Consider the following 21,688-nt stretch of genomic DNA (forward strand, 5'->3'; position numbering starts at 1 on the left):
GAAATTAATCAACTAGACTCTGTTTAAATCTATTCACATTTGTATTTGGCATTTTGTTGACTTGTTTTTGAAAACCTTTGCGCTCTGTGTGGTCTCCTTTTGGAAAAGTTTTGACAGACATGGATACTGTTATGCTGCTGCAGGGCTCTGAGGATCAACCGGAGCTGCTATATATTTTCTCCCGGTGTTTTTTTTTTTTTGTCTGTGTGTGAATCCTGGTTTTGGCTCGTCTCCAGTCGGTGTGTAGCGTGAGCTGCTGCTGCTGCCTCCTCCTCGTACATGCACATCAATACCTCTCAGTCTGCTGCTATGATCTGCTCTCCCCGGGGGCTTCGCTCTGTGTGGGCAGAGAACAAGGCAGGACTGGGGGGTGGAGGTGGAGGAGGAGGAGGGAAAAGTGAGAGTGAGCCAGCGCTGGGACTTCCTGTACGCGAGCCTTTCCCTTCTTAATGGAGCTGACCCATGAAACTGAACACCTTAACATGGCACAGGAGGATGAGCACGAAGCCTGACATACTGTGTGATGGAGATACTTTTCATTTTAATGTCTAGCAGCAGGGTGGGAAGTTACTACAACCTGTCGTTAGTTACTCTGTGGAATGTGTTTGATTAATTGGCTGTTCCACCTATAAATGTTTGTGAATTTAGAGAAATCCCTCATCTGCCTTTAGCTCATGGTGACATCTAGAAACCCTAATAAAACACATTTAGAATTAGGAACCACTGACTGAAATGTGGAAATTGTGCAAAAGTTTAGGATTTTTTAAAAGTTTTTAGTTAAAATTATTATAGACCAGTTTAGTGGGCACTGAAATAGACCGATAAATGCATGTATTTATATTGTTTGAACAGTAATATTCTTATAATTTACACCATAATCATCAAAATTAAAACAATAGAAGCTTTAAAGGTTTCACTCAACCTGTAATGTGTGTAAAATGTAAAACATGGAAACTTTTTCACAATATTCTAGTTTTTTAAATGAATGTGTGTATATATACTATGACACAAAGTAAATGTAATCTGTCTTCTATAAGAGAATTTGCATACTGGTGTAGGGCTTAGGTCATATCATCAATTAATCTGCTGGATATTTTCTGAAAACGGTTATAAATTCTAGATATTAGTTACTGATTCTATGTCATACCTATCTTATTTCTGTAGCTTTACTCTGATGTGTGAAATAATTGATCTACTTTAATTTAAACAATATGTTGGTATGTAAATATGAAATATATTATCAGAGCTGAAAGTCAGTTGATTGCAACAATTTAAGCAATTTATCAATGAGTTATCTAATTTATAACATAATAAATAATTGGCAGAATAATTGATAAAATAATCGATGGTTTCAAAAAGGGTTGATGGATGTAGGTGAAAAATTTGTCACAAATATAACATAAAATGGAATAGAAAGCCTTTTTTGTCATCATACAAATGTACAACACATTTGGAAATGCCTTTACTTAAATGGAAGACATTTTGGACATAAAAACATTCATTGAAGTAAGATACATGTTCAATTGTACAGTATAAAAAAATACGTAATGCATGGTAGATGATGTGCATTGCATAGTAATTAATGTAATAATGGTGCATAAAATGTTCATTTCAGTCAAAATTGATCATTTTTATCATTTTTATTGACTTATTTTCCCAAGAGGACTGGTACATAAAAGATTCACTTTGAATTTAAACACCTCACTTTGAATTTAATCACTTTGGACAACTTATCAGTTTATGTTTGGGTGAGATTTTGGCAATATTTAGCATTCAGTTATGGTACATATTGCTAATCAACATGGTCTAGTTGCGACTTTGTCATAGATTTTATCCATATTGCCCACCTTGTTCACAGTAATACAGAATAATAGTGAAGGTATGAGATGAATATTTCGTGCTTGATAAATGATAGTTAATAGGTAGTTAATAGATTATAGTTATTGTCTATTAGATACTATGTTGATTGACTCTTGGAACAGTCAGTTAATTGCTTAAACATTTCAGAAATTGCTTTTTTGCTGCATTTAGACATTTATAGCAGCTTCTGTGGAGAACCTGTTGCCTTGAGGCTATTCTGTTTTTTACAAATTCAGAGTACTAATGTCGTAAAACGGAAAAGTCTTTTCTTCTTACGTCCTTGTCTCTGATGTTTAGAACTTTTCAAATTCAGGAGTTCCCTTGTTTTGTTTTTTTCCACTTGATAGCTTTCACTTTGCTCACTCTTTAACTGCAGAGTTCGCCGCCAACTGTATTAGACCGTGTTGCATCCATCACCCATGAGGATCGAGTTGCAGCGGTACTGTAAATACACCGAGCCGCAGTCATACCTGCACATGGCCTTGTGCTGCTTTCACTCCTGCATTTAGACGTTGATTCACTGCTGACTCGTAGAATATTTTTAAATCAGTCCAGAAATTCAACGAAAGTGAGTCGCAAATGTTTGTCAAGGGTTTTTCACGAATATATTCCCTCGGGATGCGTGGTGACAGCAGGATGTTATCAGAATCGGCTTGTTAGGTTGAAAAATGTTACATAAAAATAAATATAGAATATTTTACATGTGTGTGAAAGTAGTTTTCTTATTTTTTGTAGTGAATTTGTACATTTGAAAAGCATTGTATTTTATGTCTGCACCTCCCTTTGTTCCTTTTTATTAGGTTTGGCAAAAATAACATGTTCATATTGCTACAGGAGAGACCGGATGTTCTCAGCAGTGGAAGAAATATGAGCGTTTATTAGTATTGGTGATGCTTTTATTGTTGATTACTTGGCTAGTTATTTCTTAGATTAATCAATTGTTTGGTCTATAAAATTTCAGTGTTTCCCAAAGTCCTAGAAAGTGTCCACAAATATTTTGGTTTGTTCAAAAAACAAAGATGATCATTTTACTGTCCTAGAGGAGCAAAGAAACCAGACAATGGTCACATTTATTAAGTTAAATCACAGAGTTTGGACTTTTTTCTCTTAAAAAATATTACTCAAATCGATTTATCGAAATAGTTGACAAATATTTTAATCAATTGTTCCAGCTCTAGCCCAAACCAATGTTTTTTTTGATTGCCAATTAAATTGTCGCTTATTTTCTTGATAAACTGATCAGCTGCTTGTTCAGTATTTTCAGAAAATACTGAAATATGGCAAAGACCGAGACTGTCTGTACATTTCTTGATTTTTTTTTTTTCTCACAACTCAGATACTCATTTTGCTGTCATAGTAGAGTAAAGAAACCAAAAAATTCTTATATTTCAGATGCTGGAATCAGATAATTTTTCTTTCACTTGTAAAGAAATGACTCAAACCTAAATTAAATGGACCTTGAATGAAACAGTTGGGGATTTAATTAATAGTTGACAACTGATTAGTCATTGTAGCTATGATGGGCTAAAAACATTGTAAACCAGATAATCCATGATCATTGTTTCTATTAAACAGGTAGAGCTCTGACTAATGATGATATTGATCAGCCTTCTGATGATTAATACATTATTTGGTCGCTAAAATTTATGAAATCAAATTAAAAGGGTCATATTTACACGTCTCATTGTTTCCTAAAATACTATAATTTCCTATAAGGCCAAGAAAAATACAAAATATTCACACTGAAGAAACTGGAACCACTGAATTTTCTTACTAACTGAAACTGTCAGTTATTTAAATTTAGTTTTTATTAACTGACTAATAGCTTTGACTCAGAAATAGATTTTCCTCTTGTGTTGCAGCACAACAACTGCTCAGTTTACTGCCTTTTTTTTTTTTGCTGCGTCACACTTTGTGCTTTGAATTCACTTTCTGGTTATGTTTTTATTCAAATGACTTGGAATTTTGTGTACTTTCATTGCTCGGTCTCCCGTCCTGAGATAGACGACACTTGTTGGATCTGGGCCTCTTAGAAACGGGCCAACTATTCTGTGAATGGAGTCGAGGGAAACCCCCGTAGTTTCAGTGTGGTGACTCACAGCTCCTGGTGTCCTGTGGAATTTGGTCAAGTGCCTATTTGCGGTCCAAAGGATCTATCTCATAACCTACTTCTGCTTTGATATATATTTTTTTCGAGTCGAGTTTATGCTTGCGGCTTATTTATAACTTTTCGGTCTTGTGAGCGTGCATCAAAACAGAAATGACGTACAGAAACAAAACGAGGCCAAGCTGCGGCTTCAGATTTTCCAGCTCCTCTTGTTTTAAAACGCATCTGAATGCAATTAATGAATCAAAGCAGATTTAGGGTCTTTTATAGTCCCTCGAGAGACACTTTCACCCTCCTCCCTTTTTTCTCTGATTGTTATTCTGTCTCAAACAAATGAACTTGAGACTCGAGGGGACATCCTGCTTGTCGCTGCATCTCTGTTAAGTCAGAGAAGAAGAATGCGCGAAGCCCGGTCTGCGTTGACCTTTTAACTTTTCCTCTCACATTCCTCAATCCGGGGGCAATGTTTTGTCATCATAGCGGTCCCCTTTACTATATGCCAGGGTAATTCCATCAGTAGCATGTGAACAGGCAGCGCTTTTGTGAGTCGAGAGTAAATGTGAGGCTCTCTTTTCTATCCACCTCTCTCCTCGTGTTCTCTCCCACAGCTCTTTCCTTTTTTTCTTTCCTCCCCCTCCAAGGCTGCTTTGGGTGCTATAATAGTATCTCAACTGACAGCATTCCTGCGAGAGGGCACGGCCCGAATGACGACAACTTTTGGGAGGCTGGAGGGTAGTCGGGGGGTGTTCTTCTCTTTCCACTTGCAGACCCGACGAAGCCACACCTTCGCTGCTGTTTGCACCTGTAAACCACACCTTCTGTCAGGCCGGTTCCACCCTCGCCGCTGAGCAAACCTGGCCGCTGACTTAATAAATCAGCAGAAGAGAGCTTTAAATAGTTCTTTTTTTAATGAGATCATATTCGATGACAGAGTTATTGTTTAGGAGTGTCTTGCAGACTAATTTGAGGCTGAATTCTTTCCTTCGTGGAGAGAGATTTTATCTGTTGCGTGCAGCAGGAGTTTATAGAGAGATGCTTGTGATTTGTGTCCTGCAGCTTAATTATCTGTGTGTTTTTAGATTGGTTTCCTAAAGGGATGCAGAGTGCAGCCAAAAATCAGTGAAGTGTGACTAAACGGTTTCAATTGTTGCATCGTTGTGCCTGACATTTAGCAAGTCTGTTTGTGTGTCTTTAGGCGGCCATCCACGGTAGATAAAAATTTCAACTCAAATTAATCTGACATTATTAATTGTCAGACTTTTTTCTGTCAGAGTTGGGTGTGCTGCAGTAACTGAGTGGAAACTAGAGGCTTCTTTGTGCACAAGGGTCTAATAGAGGCTTTTAGGTGAACATTAGTAAATTGAAGCATCTGTCTATAGTCTGCATATGAGACATTAAGGGAGCATCTGTAAATTTTTGCTTCAGAAAACAACCTGAGTTGCATGGCTGGGAACATTACATTTGCTGTAGAGACACTGGCGTTGAGAATTCATATTTATGAAAGCAATGCCTGTCTTTCTTCAGCGTTGCAGCCCCAAGCAGTTGCTAACCTAAGGAGTTGGTGAGAAGTCAGAAATGGCAATGCCAATGCTAAATGTGTTTAACTGCACCTTTATCTTGTTTCCAATCATTTCTGTGTCAAGACACTACCAATTTGTATGGGAACGGACAAAATGGTAATACCAAAAGGTGCAGTTAAAGCAATATGGGTCCACCTAATGTTTATGCTAGTGTACCTGAATGAAAATATTAAAGGCTTCAGTGCAGCCAGTATGAAAAGTTAGTCTGGAATCATGTCCTTCCTTTCATGCGCCTAATTTTGTTCATATATTAACTGCTTCCAGTTATTATACAAACTTCCCAGTTCTTGAGCAATGAAGCTTTAACTGTTATATTTTGATAGATCTATTCTATATATGTATTAGTTTTTTTGTGTGTTTGCGCAGAGAGTTTTGAAAGCCCTGGCTTGGTGTTGCATTCAGGAACAGACAAACATCCTAAACTTGTTCACAAAATCAAATCCAGTATTTACACTGTGGAAATGTTGAAATTCATATTATGATTTTGCTTTTGCTTTTGCTTTTGTCTTGCTCCGTAGTCACAGTTGAACACAGTTAAAGTGTGTTTGTCTTCTATAATATACATATTTACAAGTAAAATGCAATATGTGGACAGAATATAGTTATAGTAAGTGTTGCTTAGCAAATACAGCATAGCATGGAGCTGAACAGGACTCGTAGCCTTCATTCTTTCCTCTAAAGTTGAAGAGCGAAAGTAGTAAATTAAAGTTCAGCCACAGTGTTTATTAACATGCACAAGGTTTTCACAAGGTGTCATCCAAACACGTAATAAAATACTATAATATCACTATGCTGTTATATATAAGCTAGTGAATGGTTTTATATGATGCAAAAGGTCAGCTAGTTTCCTCAAATGACATTTGATTGCAAAAATGAAAGCATAAACACCAGAGTTCAGGATTTTGGGAGTCATCAAAACCATAACATTTTACCAGAAGAGAAAAGAGGATGATTTTAACATATATTTGGCATATAGAAATAAGAAATAACTCATTAGTTAACTCAGAAACAGAGGATTAGAACTTGAGAAATGCTTGTTGTCTTTAAGGCTGTTTGCATACTGACTCTCAGATGTCTGAGCTTCCTCGAAAGCACTACTTAAATATTCCTATGTGCAAATGCATTACTGAGTGATGATAATGTAAGAGTTTCTGCATGTTCATTTATACATGGTTGTCAAATGAAACAGAACTAGAGGTCTACCCTTTTTTTTCATTCAGGATATAATCTGGAAAATAACCAGCTATGACAAGAATCACTTCTAATTTGCAGTCAGTGGGCTGAAACATGGAAAAAAACCACCAGTATGACCCTTTGAAGACCAAGAAAAGGCGTTTATGTTCATTCGGTGATTGTCTGTACTTGCAGCCTTGACGTCATTAAACTCGAGCCCAGCTGAGGTGCATCATACCAGATGGTTACAATCAGTTTCAGTTTACATCATGTCACCAGTGCAGACGACAGTTTTTTCTTCTTGTCCTAAAATAAACACAGTTTCACTCCATGTTAAAGTGCATTGAGATATTTCACCCACTGTTCCATGTCTGACTTGCCTTGTCTCTGACGTTTCAGGTACAGAAGCAGGTCCACCCAAACCTGACGGCGAAGGAGGACGCCCTCCAGCACATCGAGGAGCTGATCCTGCAGCTGCTCAACATGCTGTGTGTGGCCCAGCCTCGCTCTGTGCAGGATGTAGAGGTAAATCATTCACAGCTCTCTCCTAGTATCTATTCCAAATCTGAACTTGTGATATGTGGAATGTAGAAAATGCATCACTGTAACAGATCCTGATGCCATTTTTCCCCAATGATCAAGTCAAATCCAGTGAATTTTATTTCTAAAGCACATTTAAAACCACAGATTGAATCAAAGAGCTGTATAGTTATAAAGAGCAACCCATAAGACATAAACATAATGACTAAAATGACAAATCTGAATAAAAAATAAAAATAAAAGATGCAGCGCAATAGAATATGAAATGAGAGTGTAAAGCTCTACTTGGATGGAATACCAAAAAGGAGAGGCGAGTCTTCAGCAGTAAATTTAAATTTCTAAAGTCTCAGCAGTTCTTAAATGAAAAGCAAACTCTTCCACAGATGAGATGCAGCAGTTTAAAAAGCTTGATCGCCTCTTTTCTTGTGTCGAGATCTTGAAACATCTAAAAACATGTGGTTCTTCCACCTCAGTGCTCTATAAGGGGTGTGAAAATGTAAAAGTTCTGCTAAATAAACCTTATTTAAAACCTGAAAAACAAACAATAAAATCTTAAAATCCATCCTGAAAGAGACGGGAAGCCAGTGGAGAGAGACGAATATTGGTGTGAGGGGATCATATTTTCTTTTTCCTGTTGCATTTTGTACCAACTGCAGTTGCTGAAGAGATGAGTCTGCTATATAAATGCTATCCCATCAGTATTTCACAAGAACCCAAGCCATCTAACATTACGGTACTTTACCTCTTCCCTCTCACTAGGAACGTGTCCAGAAAACTTTCCCCCACCCCATAGATAAGTGGGCGATCGCCGACGCCCAGTCAGCCATCGAGAAACGTAAGAGAAGAAACCCTTTACTTCTTCCTGTGGACAAGATACACCCACTGCTTAAGGTAAAGTCTCCTGAACAGCTCATCTCTCTCCATAACTACTCCCTGTCCTCACACACAGACGACTGCTGGGAAATATTTGAAATCCAGTTTAGCTTTCTGTTTTGACAGCTTGGTTCGGTGTAATGAAATTAGCCTGAAGTGATCTGGTCATGCAGGTTCAGACAGACCCTAAACATTCTGCTTTTTCTTCCAACAGGAGGTTTTGGGCTACAAAGTGGACTACCATGTTTCCCTGTACATCGTGGCAGTGCTTGAGTACATATCAGCAGATATACTGAAACTGGCGGGCAACTACGTTGGCAACATCCGTCACTTTGACATCAGCCAGCAGGACATCAAGGTGTCCATGTGTGCAGACAAGGTGAGAGTCGTCAAACAAAACGAGGGGTGAAAGAAAGCGCTTCTGATCGACTCTGACTGATCAGTCGCTTGTTTTTAGGTGCTGATGGACATGTTTGACCAGGAGGAGGACTTCGGCTTGATGTCGCAGTGTCCAGAGGAGCCGTCGTCCTCCGGGGAGCTCACGTACGACGACCTGGTGAGGCTTGAAATCGCAGAGGAGCGGCAGTACCTGCGAGAGCTCGACCTGATCATCAAAGTGTTCCGCCGTCACTTCCTGTCCAACCCGAAAATCTTCACGACTCAGGTGAGGAACACCGTCAACTTTTAAAAGCTGTAAACATTTCATTGTTGCTCATTTGGAGGAATCATTTCAGACTAAATACATTGATGATGTACAAGATCACTCATCTAAGATCAGATAGCATCCTGGTGTGTATTTTTTTCTTTTTTTTTCTTATTTATATTGTATATATAGTGTATATATTATATGTCTTAATTTATACATGTGTTCTCTTGCTTTTCTTACTGCCACTTTGCTGCTGTGACATTGCAAATTTCCCCTTGTGGGACTAATAAAGGATATTCTATTCTATTCTGTTCTGTTCTATAACATATGATATGATAACAATACGATAAGCCCTTAATTAATCCCACAGTGGGGAAATTTGCAGTATTTACAGCAAAGATTGTGCAAAAATTTAAGGAATGTAGCACAAAAAACAAAATATACATAGATACTAGTTCTAGAAATAACAGTATTTCACATATCAGTGGTATGACAGATTTTTTTTGATGAAAAGAGATACTGAGTGAGTATTAATATTAATTAATTAATCCATGAATATATATCTAATTATGGAATACAAAGTAAACGTTAAAGCACTGTAAAGTAAACTCATCAGAACCCTGTTTTTTTTTTTTTTTTTTTTTTTTACACATTTTTTCTCATGTTCTAAGAACAAGCTCCGTCAGCAACTAAAATCAATAATCACTGCTGTGGAAAGTCTTCAGCTACTCAGTAATAAATTGAGTTTAGCCAGCATCGCCAGATTCACATAAATTGCACGATAAACACCAATATTTCCATATATTTAAATTTTTTCTGTTGCATTCACTCTGCTGTTGTACCACACCAACACCAATACATTTATTTGATATTATTAATAGCGCATTGTCACAGTAGGAACCCACTCAGCTGTAAGATAATTTGTGAAAGTTGTAGCATTTCAACTAACAGTTATTTTAATTATTAATTCATCTGATTGTTTTTCTGAATTAATTGTTTAGTTGGTTAGTATGCCACATGTCAGAAAATGGTTTTTAAAAAATGACTCAGGGTTGCCCAGATAGCTCAATTGGTTGAGCGTGTGACCCATGAACAAGGGCTATAGTACCCAATGCAGCCGCCTGGGTTCCATTCCAGCTCACAGCCTTTTGCTGCAGGTCTTCTCCCATTCTTCTCCCTGTCTGTCTCTATACTAAGCTGTCCAATAAAGCCAACAAAAGGCCCAAAAAATAACTTTAAAAAATTTTACTCAGATAATTTCTTGAAATGTCTCATTTTCTCTGCAACCCAAAGTTGTTCAATTTACAGTCATAGAAGAGGTAAGAAATCTGAAAATATTCACATTTAGGAAGCTGTAGTCAGACCAGAAACGGCTAAAACAAGCTTTATTTCCATCTCTTGTTTACCTGGGTGATGAGTCCAAAAAGAAACAGCAATGATGACACCAGCACCTTTCTGAAAAGTTTTAGAAAACTGTAGAAAAAAAAGGTGGCTGCCTCAACTTTTTTTGTCTTATCTGGAACAATTTAAAGCATATCCTTTGGCTGAAATGAAAATTAAAACTCATCTCTGTGCCACCAATGTTTTCTAGAAATATAGCCCTTCTTTCCTTAAAATGACACAGATGTAACGTACAACATTGCCTCCTCTAGAATGTGCAGATCTATGAGGTAAAACTGTTCTATGCTGCACCGTGACAACTTGTAATATTTCAGTAATTTAGCCGAACGAGTAGGAGCAAGAAACAGATTATGAAGAAGAAGACTATGGAAGTATAGACCAAATCGATCATTTAGGTGTGTTAAATTTAAAACCCTAAAGTCTGAGTCTATGTTTTTTAAACTCAGGATACTGCAGTGTCAAGTTAGTAATATTTGCTATGGTGCTGACTACTTATTTTGCTAATTAATGTATAGTATATTAAAAAACACCATATTGGGATGTTACAAGCTAAAAGACTTGATCTTAAAAGAAGACACTATATGGACATTGAGTGTGTCAGGAGTGCAGTTGAAATAGACACCAAAGGCTAACGTTTTAGTTCATAGAGCTGCTCAGTGCTGGTTGTATAATACTTTCTGTTTGTCACATTGGTAATATATAACAAGAGAAAGTGTAGAGATCACTAATTACAGAAGAGAGAACAATGGCTGCTCTGCAGTGAACACAGTGACACTGAAATGTCATATAAAATTAATAATCTAGTGAAATCAAGTGTAATATAAATAGGTATAACATGGACCGCATCCAAACAAAACTATTTAAAACAACACACAGACATAAAACGCAGCAAAAAAACAGCCTATTGCTACCCGAAGGTGATGAATTCTCCACTTCTTGTGCTGAATAAGCAGCTGAGGCCGATTTACTCCAAATCCAGCTTCTAAACAAACAGTCAAGTTTCCATCAAAGCCATTTCAGTCAAATCCAGCAAAAGATCATTTAAAGATTACAGCTGAAAACTCTAATCGGCTAACTGCTAATCAGCATCATGGAGCAGCGTGAAAAACTCAAACAGATTTTACAGAGTTGTTTTATGTCAAGCAGAAGCAGCTTTACGGTTACATATTTATCTTTTATCCCATTAAATACACTGAATATTGGTTATTGATGACGTTTAAGGCTCTTCGCTCTCAGAATCGGTGGTTACTGCACAGTCAGAGCAATTAGTGTGTGTACAGAATGTCACACCTCTTCAAATATCCTAATAAAAATGGTTAAAGCTCCAATTTTGTGCCGTCACTGGTGCTCGTTGACTCCTCCAGTAAACAGCACAGTAAATAGACGCTCGTATCTGTCTCAGAGGGTCAACCCAAGAAACAGAATATTAATTACAACATGTCTAATATGGCAAATAATTCCCTAAAAAAAAAAAAAAAACAGAGAAAAGTGTAGATAAAGTAAAGAATCGAACAGTGTGTCTACGTATTGGGAAGGACTGAGTGGAAAGTTGGGTTTAATGGGTCGCTGTGGCTTTGCATATTTTGGGTTGGGTAATTTGCGGTATCATTTGGGTGAGGAGGATAAACCTTTGTGAGGCCCAGTGGAATGCAGAACATGTAATTATGTTGAGACAGGAACAACATCTGCAGCCCCCGCCAGAGCAACCTCAATTATGTCTGTTGAAACACGGCGTAATCTGAAATTACTCGGGAGATGTCAAGAAAGTGTTACGGTCAAATAATGACAGGGCTGAACTTCTATTCAGACTTGAGCAGTCAATAATCGCCCCGTGCTATTTTAGGGGCCTCATCTGCTTGACTAATCATTTCCTCAGGCAAATTGAGCCTGTTGTTGTTGTTTAGAGCACATTCTCTGTGTTTTTTTCCCCCATGTATTTATGCAAGAGAGGCTGGCGGAGGATGGGAGCTCTTCCAGCAGCACCCTGCGACACACTTACTGTGTTTACATGCACTTAGAAAACCTGATTGTTGTCAGTTTTCTTTGGCAAGAGGATTTCTTAAACATCATTTTAAGAAATACAGGCACTGACACTGTATGCGCCCCCGGACAAATCTGAGACGGCTACATCTGCATGAACTTTTCTTTTTATAGTTTAGCTGTTGCACCATTATAGGCATGCCAAAGTAGCTGTCAAATATTCCTGTTGTCAGTCTACTCATGGTTGGGAAGTCCTCCATAGTACTTTGAGAATAAATATTTGATAGTTAAAAGTATCCCATGAATTCGCATGAATGTATCCCGTGAATTATATGCAAAGTTAGAAAGAACTTTGAGAGCACAGTCCTCTAGCTAATGCTGTTTTTCAAAAATTCTACGACAGTAATCTGTATCTGCAACATAATTTTATTGAAAATCCTTCACTTCTCCACCAAGTTTCATGAAATTATATTCAACCGGGTAGTTTTTGTGTAATCCTGCTTGCAAAATGCCTCCATGAGAAATATTACCCTAAATCCTGACACAGAGTTGCATTGACAAGATACAAATGAGTTGTGTGTTTACATGAAATGTTAAAAGCATTTTACAGTAACAGTCATGGCAGTATTGGTGTCTTTTTCTGTCTGAAAACTGATCCGATACGGGAACTAAAGCACTAATATGATCCTAACCTTGAGTGTTGTGATCCGTCACACCTCTAATCATGAGTGTTGTTACTCTACCAAGGAACAACGGCATTATGTGATGTTTGGCGTACGTTTGTCCATCTGTCTGTCTGTTAGCGACATGACTTAAAAACAGACGAACGGATTTGAATGAAATTTTCAGGGAAGGTCTGAAATGAAACAAGGACCAAGTGATTAGATTTTGGCAGTGATGCGGCTTACAGTCTGGATCCACGGATTTGTTAAAGATTTCTGTATCATTGCGAGGTAACGGCTTGGCATTACTGTAACTATGACAACAAGTGAATGCTACGTCAGCTGCCTGCTGACGATCACGTGATTGTGATCCTACTACAGATCCACCACTGCTGACTTATCAGGATTTATCCATCGGAAATGATACAAGGAACAATTGATTAAATTGTGGGGGTGTTTCTGAGTCCCATCAATTCCCGCTGCCTGCTACATATTTAGGTCACGTGATTCTGTATCCGTACATAACATACACATGCGTAACACACGCCTGTGCTCAGCACAAGGTCATTTTATTTGTGAGTACATCTATATTACGTTCTGTAGTGCCGTGATTTCTGCCATGACTTTTGTCAAGATTTCATCTGTCGGAAATGATACGACTTGGCAGCCTTGTCAGAGCATCTCACTTTCCGAGTGCTTTTTTTAATGTTTCCATGTGGATTTAAAGATATTTATTTGGCTCAATGAATCAAAAAAAGATGTATATGTGACATGAAACTACATGTATCACTGTGAGTTCTGCATTATCAATTTTTTTGTTTGAATTTTCATGATTGCTTCAGTTTTTCTTTCATGTCTCAACTCCCCTATAATCACAGATTATTTGATTACTCATTCACTGAGAAGAAATTTTTGATCAATGACATAATGAGAAATACCAGTGACAATTTCAGGCTTTTCTCTTTAGTAGTTCCCCAAATATAGTTTTTGCAAGTGGTAGACGTGTAGGTTTTTAACCGATTAACCTTGAAAAGTATTTGTTATATCCAGCTAAAATTATGCAGATACCATTCTAAATATTATAGTTTATGATTAGCAGTAAATCAAAGATGGTCAAGCAGATGGAACGTGATGATTTGAGATGGTAAAACTTGTATGTCACAGCCACTAAAGCTGCTGCAGCTGACTGTGTTGGTAATTGGGCCACATTAGCAAATGGCCAGATTACAGTAACTAAAACTTCCATGCACCTGTCCCTTTCACCTCATGCAACTTCTTCGCTTCATGTTTCTGCCTTCTATACAATCTCAAGAGGCACATCTCAGTTTGAAAATAACTTTTATAGCAAAATAAGAGAAGTATAGTTGACACAGATGGATATCCGCAGCAGAAACATTTTTAATTTGGTCATGTGGAGCCCAACTGAGATTTCTACATGAATAAGGTTCCAGGCATCCCTGTGGTTGCTGTTGTTGTGGGATGAAAGGAAAGATTTCCAGTCACAGTGGTTCATCATCATCTTCAAAACAGTTAAATCAAAAACTGGAACTGAAATGAAAAGTGTAAATAAGTCGACTGTGTAGTTTCACCACAATGTCAGTCCAAATGCACCAACTGGAAGACACAAAATTTTGAATACTGCATGTTAACACAGGTTTTTATAACAACCACAATCTCTGATTTTACACCTTAACCTGATTTATTCCCAATAAGCAGCTTCCTTATCTACATGTAAATCCTGGAAACAGTCAATCTTTTGTCACCAAGCAGGTGGAGAAAACTTTAGTGACACCTCAAAAGCTGAAGAAGGCAAAAATGGTGATTTAAAAAGAAGTAGTAGTCGAAATAAAGCGTTGCTCATCCACGTTTTCCTGCAGGATGTGGAGGTGATCTTCAGTAACATCCTGGACATCCACGAGCTGACGATGAAGCTGCTCGGACTGATCGAGGACGCCGTGGAGATGACAGCTGACGGCAGCCCTCATCCGCTGGTGGGCAGCTGCTTTGAAGATCTCGCAGAGGTACGAAACCTTTCTGGCCTGAAAACCAGGTTACCTACTTATCCGATTATGGAATGGTCGAATCACAGAGTTCAGGAAAATCACAGGAATTTGCTTCAGTTGTTAGTTTAGTTTGCGAGGGTCGTGTGATGATGAAGTAATCAGAGGAACACATTTTACATCAACATGATGAGGTTTGAATGAATAATTTCTTAAGTCTTTCCCAGTCAGGTGTAAAAATGACAAACACTGTTTAATATTCCTTTTTGTTTGTGTGAATTCCCCAAATGGATTTTTTTTATGAGAAACAATGTACTCCTTAGAAATAATTCCAACAACTGGATAACTGCACACTAGTACAGGAAATCTGCTTCATGCTGGGCAGGTTTTGTTCAATTAAAAAGGAACTGCTGCGACTGTTCTGCTTCCAAACATACTCTAAATGCAGCTCGACTGAAATGTAGACACAGAATGGACCAAAGACGTCTAAAAAAACTAAAAACGGGGCCAAAAATTCACACTTACCTTGTTCTTCCTGTTATAAAAGCACAGTACAGTTCAGTTCAGGTGACAGAATCATACATATATTTGTGTGTTTGTGGGCAACAGAACAATTTTTGACAGCATTTTGATTCCTTAATGCATTTTGTAAGCTCTTCGTACGTTATCAGCTGATAAATACCATCATAAAGGGCCGATACAAAGTATTTACCCCCCTTGAAAGATTTCCCCTTTTATTGCTTGCCAACATTGAACCGTGGTCAATTTAATTTGGCCTTTTTGAAGAATTTACAAATCATTCTTTGGAGTCCAAGTGAAAACGCATTTCTACAAAGTAATGTATTGTGTAATTAATTAAAAATACAAAGTTATAAAAAAAGGGGGGGGGGGGGGGATTTGCATTTGCCTCCTTCAAGTCAGTATTTAGATGCATAGGAGTGAATACCTGCAGCATCTCCAGCAAGTAGCTAAACAGGTGGTAGCAGCGCACACCTTTTTAATTTTTTTGTTTTGGTCAATGAGCAAAATCAAAATGAGAATGCACAGATTTGTTCAAAAAAGCAAGAAACTCGTCGCTATGACTGCAAGAAATCATGGATAAAGGCCCATTCTGAGCCAGGAAAAACCCTTTAATTATTATAAATCTTACCTTAATTGAGATAAGAAAGCTTTATTGTCATTATACACAGTGAACAATGAAATTCCTGATGACTTTTTCCCTTTTAAATATACAAGACAAAAAATAAGTTGAGAATAAAAAATAACTAGACAGTGGAGTAAAAGAGGTAAATAGAAATCTTTGCCAAAAAAAAAAAAATGCAAAAAATGTGCAAGTGGCAACAGTTGCAGATAGACCATATGATGCTGTTTCCTCATTGTACTTGAGGATGAGGTAGTTATGGTAAACCAGTTCTCTGTTTAATGCCAGCAGCTGAGTTCGGTGAAGCAGATTGACCAAATGTCTGAGATGCTGTGTTACATCTGAGCACCTTCATCAGGTAACAATACATGAATATTAACTCCTGGATTATTGTGTGTTTAGGAGCAAGCATTCGACCCCTATGAGACTCTGTCCCAGGACATCCTCAGCAGGGATTTCCACGAGCACTTCAACAACCTGATGGCACGACCAACAGTCGGCCTCTACTTTCAGGTGAGGTGTTTGATCAGAGATTGTCACAGAGTGCTCTACCGGAATGCTTAGTGTCAGAAACTAATCCGATTTTCTCTTTTTGGTGCGGCAGCGATACAAATACAATAATACCGCTTGCTTTTTTTGAGGGGGTAAAGGAGTGAATCCCCTCACAAGTTCTTCAGTCTATCTGAGATTTGTAAATTAGCCTTGATATTAACCCTCCTGTTGTCCTCATTTACGGACACCAAAAAATATTGTTTCTTTGTCTGAAAAAAAATCCAAAAATTCAGCAAAAAAATTCCCCAAATTTCTGAAAATTTGCAAAAGAAGAAAAAAGTTTAAAAGTTTCCTTTAAAAATCCCCCAAATTTGGCAAGAAAATTCTTGTAAATATTTTCAAAAAATTAGTAAAAATCTTCCAAAAAAATCCTAAAAAGTGATTACATATATATCAGTAAAACCGTTTTTTTTTTGTGAATGTTCTTAAGAAAGATTTTTAACGTTTTGTTTTTTCCACCAAAAAATGTTGAAAAATTTCCCCAAAATGTTGAAAATGTGGACATCAGAAGTTTCACTGTGAAAATATATTTTTTTTCCCCCACATTTTCAAACTTTAAAACGGGTCAATTTTGACCCACAGGACAAAACGAGGGTTAATGAATAATTTTTTAATAAAAGTCTGTCATCACTAAATGCTGAAATAACACTCTCAGAACAATTGAAAACTTTTAACCACAGTACTACTTTCATTTTACAGATTTTAGTTAAAGGTGTGGTACATTTCAAGAGCCACAACCTTCTTCAGACCTGTTGTGTGATTATTATCATGCAGAAAAGGGGTGATTTTGCAAATCTAAAACATTAACAGCAAATGGTAAAAATGTAAACTTAAAATAACTTTTGAGTCCTTGACCAGTTGTTTTGATGCATGTGGCTGAATGTTTTATGTCTTTGCAGGTACACTAATCTGTAAATCGTAAATGATAAACTGAGGCACAATATTGCTGAAATTAAACTTGTTCTTCTTCAGATTGTTCATAGTTTTTTGTGAAAAGATAGTTTATTAAATGTGAACATTTTCCAAATGAGTTGTCGTTAATTAGTGGTTATTATACTGTGATTTTACTTTTCACTTGAGATCAAATTGGGCTGTATGTGGCCCCCGAACTAAAATGAGTTTGACACCCCTGATGTAGAATTAAACGCATTTACCAAATTTCTCAAATTGACAGATATATGTGGAACCTACATGTTACAACAACCCAATTCTGACTTAGATACAAAACCTGCTTCCTTCCTCATATATAGAGAAATGTTTTGACAATGAATTATTACATTTATAACATTAATCTTGGATTATTTAAAAATACATCTGTCACAGTGTTGTAAAAGCTTTTTACATGGTGTGCAGTAATCTAATGTCTGCTATACATGATTTATTTTGTAGTTACCTTTCTAATTTCAAACTGATGTTACTTCATAAACAGCATTTAATAGACTGAACACAGCTTCTTGGCAGGGCTGCGCTCTGTTTAATGCATTTTGTCATAATTCAAATAATTACTGACAATTAATGAAGTGATCATTATAACTAGAGTTGCTGATTTCTGCACACTTGTTAGTTTTAGCAGCTTATGAGCTATAAAAACAGTTAATGTTAGTTGTATTGGTTTGCTTGGAAGGCTTGGTTTGCATGTAAAGTTCCAGTCTGGTCAGTTAGCTATAAGGAAAAATCTGAGTTTAACCTTTATTAGTTCTCATAGCTAATTACCTCGTCAAACTCTTGAATTCTTTGTACAAGTCGGCATGTTTGCTGTGCGTAATTTTAAAACATATTTTGCATGCTTTGCCGCTCATCTTCTTTACTTACTGAGAACTTCAATCTGATTTAATTATCATGCTCTGGGTGTTAAAATTCAAACCTGTTACAGCTCTGATATCTCACTGTCACATCTTTCCTGGCATTCTCCAATGTAAACTTGTCATAAAAATGAAAGCTTTGTTTTTAGTATGAAGGTACATGCGGGTCATTTATGTGTTAACACTCGGCAAACAGCGTTTCGGTATTTGTTCCGGTTTTGCTTTGATGTTAACCTGAGCATTGGGTGGAATTCCTCCGAATATCGTCGAGGGCTTGTCATGACATATTCAGCGTCCTGTGTACAGTTTATTCACTGCAGCCGCATTGTTTTATTTGGACATTCCTCACAAGAATAGCATTGAATTATGCTCGGTGGGGTGCAGTTTGGCAGCCTTTGAAGATGAAATATTTGCTGGTGTTTTTTCAGGCCGAAGGCCGACTGTTCACATGAAGCAGCAGCAGCAGAGCTCAACGCAACAGCATTTACAGAGTGGGGCAATTTTCTGCTCTTCTTCTCGAGAGTTTGAGCACAAATGTCCCATTTTTCTCCAATTAAAATGAAGATTTATAACCGATAATCCACCCAGAGGCCTCCTGTTTAGGAAAGACCAAAACAGTCGTGTTCCAGCTCAGGTTGAGGCCTCGCTGTGTTTACCCTCGAACCACCACTTTAACCCCACTTAGATCAACACTGTGCTCTGATTACCCAGAGTTTATTTTCATTCACTCATTGTGTGAGAGTTGGAGTAAGGGCAGCTTTAGTTTTGCACTGTTTTGATAACAGTATTCATTTGAAACACCCCGTTTTCTTTCATAGGCCGAACGGTTAATCAGTTATTCAATCAACAGAAAATGTTTTTGCAACTATGTTTGGAATCAATTCTTTTTTTTTTTAAGTGTAAATGCCAACAATGTCCAGTTTCAGCTTCTTCGTTTTGCAGAGGTGCTGTTTTCTGCTTTGTGTGGAAGCAAATTGAATATTTGTTGTATTCACTGCATAATTTTTTAGCACCTTCAAATAATTAGCTGCAGCCTTACTTTTAACGTTGATTAGTCAATCAATTGAAACTTTTTTTAAGAACCTAATCAACTTTTTAAAACTTTTTTGATCATGTAAATACCAAACATTTCCCCATTTTAGCTTGTTGCTTGTGAGAATTTTTTTCATGTTGTAACTGAGAATTAGTTTTGAAGTTACCAAGACAAAACCTAACATTTGAAGTCATTCCCTTGGGCTCCTGAAAAGCGTAATTTGCTCTCATTGTTGTCAATATTGTCTGACTTTTTTTTCCTAACCAAAGAAATTATTGATTAATTGAGAACATATTTGCCATATTATTTGAAAATGGAGGCCCTACTTCATGTCCAAGGTTGGAAATCTAAGATTTAAAAATAAAAATCATGAATATAAATGAATAAATATGTATATTTGTTGTGAAGTGAGGGAGGAAGCAGCAGCATGTTACTGCATTCATAGTAATGTGTTGCTATAAGTATAATTAAGTTACTTTATTCTGCAATAAGAAAATCAGAAAATTTGAGAAGAGGGAACATTATCTGACCTATTAATTTATAATCAGTTAAACAGTCGAGTCAACTGAGCAGCTAACAGAAGAGAATTCTTGTATTGTCATTGCAGTGTGCAACAAAATTAGGCAGCAATCCTGTCAGTATGTTCACAAAATTAAGCTATTTTTTATGAAGTACAGTCAGATAAGTGCAAATATAAAAATACAGTTGAAATATAGTATCTGTAAGCGTAATCTATGAATCCAGTGATTTGGAAGATTAGCTTAATCTGTGTATTACAAACTATAAAAAGAAGAAACAGAGTGGTCTAACCGAGTTTTCTATCATTTCTTTAATATTTTATGGTTCAGATTTTAGTGGCAAAGTGGTCGCACCCACCAGGACTTTTTATGAGAAACAATGTACCTCTCAGAAATAATTTCAACAGTTAACTGCAAGCAAATTAAGTAAATCTACAAGTTAATTCATGCTGGGCTTTGTTCGATTAAAACAAACTACTGTGATTGGTCTGCTTCCAAAAAAAAAACTTTAGATGCAGCTCAACTGAAATGTGGACAAGAATGGACCAAAAAATCCGAACTGAGTTTTATATAAATTCTTTAATATTTTATGGTCTACATTTTAGTGGCAAAGTGGTCGAACCCACAAGCTTTACAGTGGTGCTTCAAATGTTAGACCAGCCTTGAAAACACAAAACTTTGAACCCATTTTTATCAAAAACTACAGAAAGTTGGTTAGACCACTCTGCTTCCAAACTCTTCAACTGATGTCAAACTTTTGGATTTTACACAGAAATGAAAATATAATGACTTAAGGTAGTGTGAAAAGTACATACAAGTATTGTATGTAAACGTATATAAACATGTAGATTCAGTTCATACTCTCATTTAAAAGTTTGGGGTCACTTAGAAATGTCCTTATTTTTGAAAGAAAGCAGTTTCTTAAAGTGAAGATAACATTAAATGAATCAGAAATCCAGTGTAGACACTGTTAATGTGGTAAATGACTATTGTAGCTGGAAACAGCTGATTTTTAATGGAATATCTCCATAGAGGTACAGAGGAACATTTCCAGCAACCATCACTCCTGTCTTCTAATGCTACATTGTGTTAGCTAATGGTGTTGAAAGGCTCATTGATGATTAGAAAACCCTTGTTGCAATTATGTTAGCACATGAATAAAAGTGTGAATTTTCATGGAAAACAAGAAATTGCCTGGGTGACCCCAAACTTCTGAACAATCGTGTAAATACAAGGTGCATAAGATAGAAAGAGCAAATATTTAGATTAATTTATTGTGATCGGACCTCGTCAAAGTTGATCTTTTACAAATCCTTTCTCCATGAATGTGTGAATGCAGAGATGTGTGTGTTCTGATCATCTTTCTCCACAAACTGCCTCCATCTCGTCACCTTCTTTATACAAGAACATTATGTGGACACTTAAATCCACAGCTCCGGGTATAAACGTGTCTTTATTGCAGCGTTTTCTGTGTTGGAGATCAAACCTGTGTTCCTCTGCGCCTCCTCTTCAGCTTTCGCCTCTTTGCATGTGCTTCATCCTTCCATCCTTCTTGACTTTGTGCCTCCCTCCTCCCCGTCAGATAGATGTGTCTGTCGAGCACTCAGCTTCTGCACTCTGCAGCGTCTGGTATTGTGGGTAAATTGCATCGCCTTTTAAAAATAGAACAGGCAGCCACACTGCGGGCCATTTTTCTCCTGGGGAGGAGGGGGAGGCAGGGGGCGGTTGGCCCGAGGCACATTTCATGTTGAAAATAAGCTGTGAATTAGGACGGCAAAAGACCACGACATGACTTTAGGCGGCCCCTGTACCTCTGAAAT

At 37.2% G+C, this 21,688-nt stretch overlaps 1 protein-coding gene across 1 annotated transcript in view; it reads left to right on the forward strand.

The window, feature by feature from the left end:
* The window catches only part of sos2 (son of sevenless homolog 2 (Drosophila)), a 53,529-nt gene that overhangs the window by 12,308 nt on the left and 19,533 nt on the right, over positions 1-21,688 (forward strand). Inside the window, exons 2-7 of the mRNA XM_023286646.3 lie at positions 7,120-7,245; positions 8,020-8,151; positions 8,348-8,512; positions 8,591-8,797; positions 14,700-14,843; positions 16,366-16,476. Of these exons, the coding sequence (XP_023142414.1) occupies positions 7,120-7,245; positions 8,020-8,151; positions 8,348-8,512; positions 8,591-8,797; positions 14,700-14,843; positions 16,366-16,476 (885 nt within the window). The remainder of the gene's footprint in view (positions 1-7,119; positions 7,246-8,019; positions 8,152-8,347; positions 8,513-8,590; positions 8,798-14,699; positions 14,844-16,365; positions 16,477-21,688) is intronic.

The sequence above is a fragment of the Amphiprion ocellaris genome, chromosome 20, assembly GCF_022539595.1.
Source record: "Amphiprion ocellaris isolate individual 3 ecotype Okinawa chromosome 20, ASM2253959v1, whole genome shotgun sequence".
NCBI classification, from domain to species: Eukaryota; Metazoa; Chordata; class Actinopteri; family Pomacentridae; genus Amphiprion; species Amphiprion ocellaris.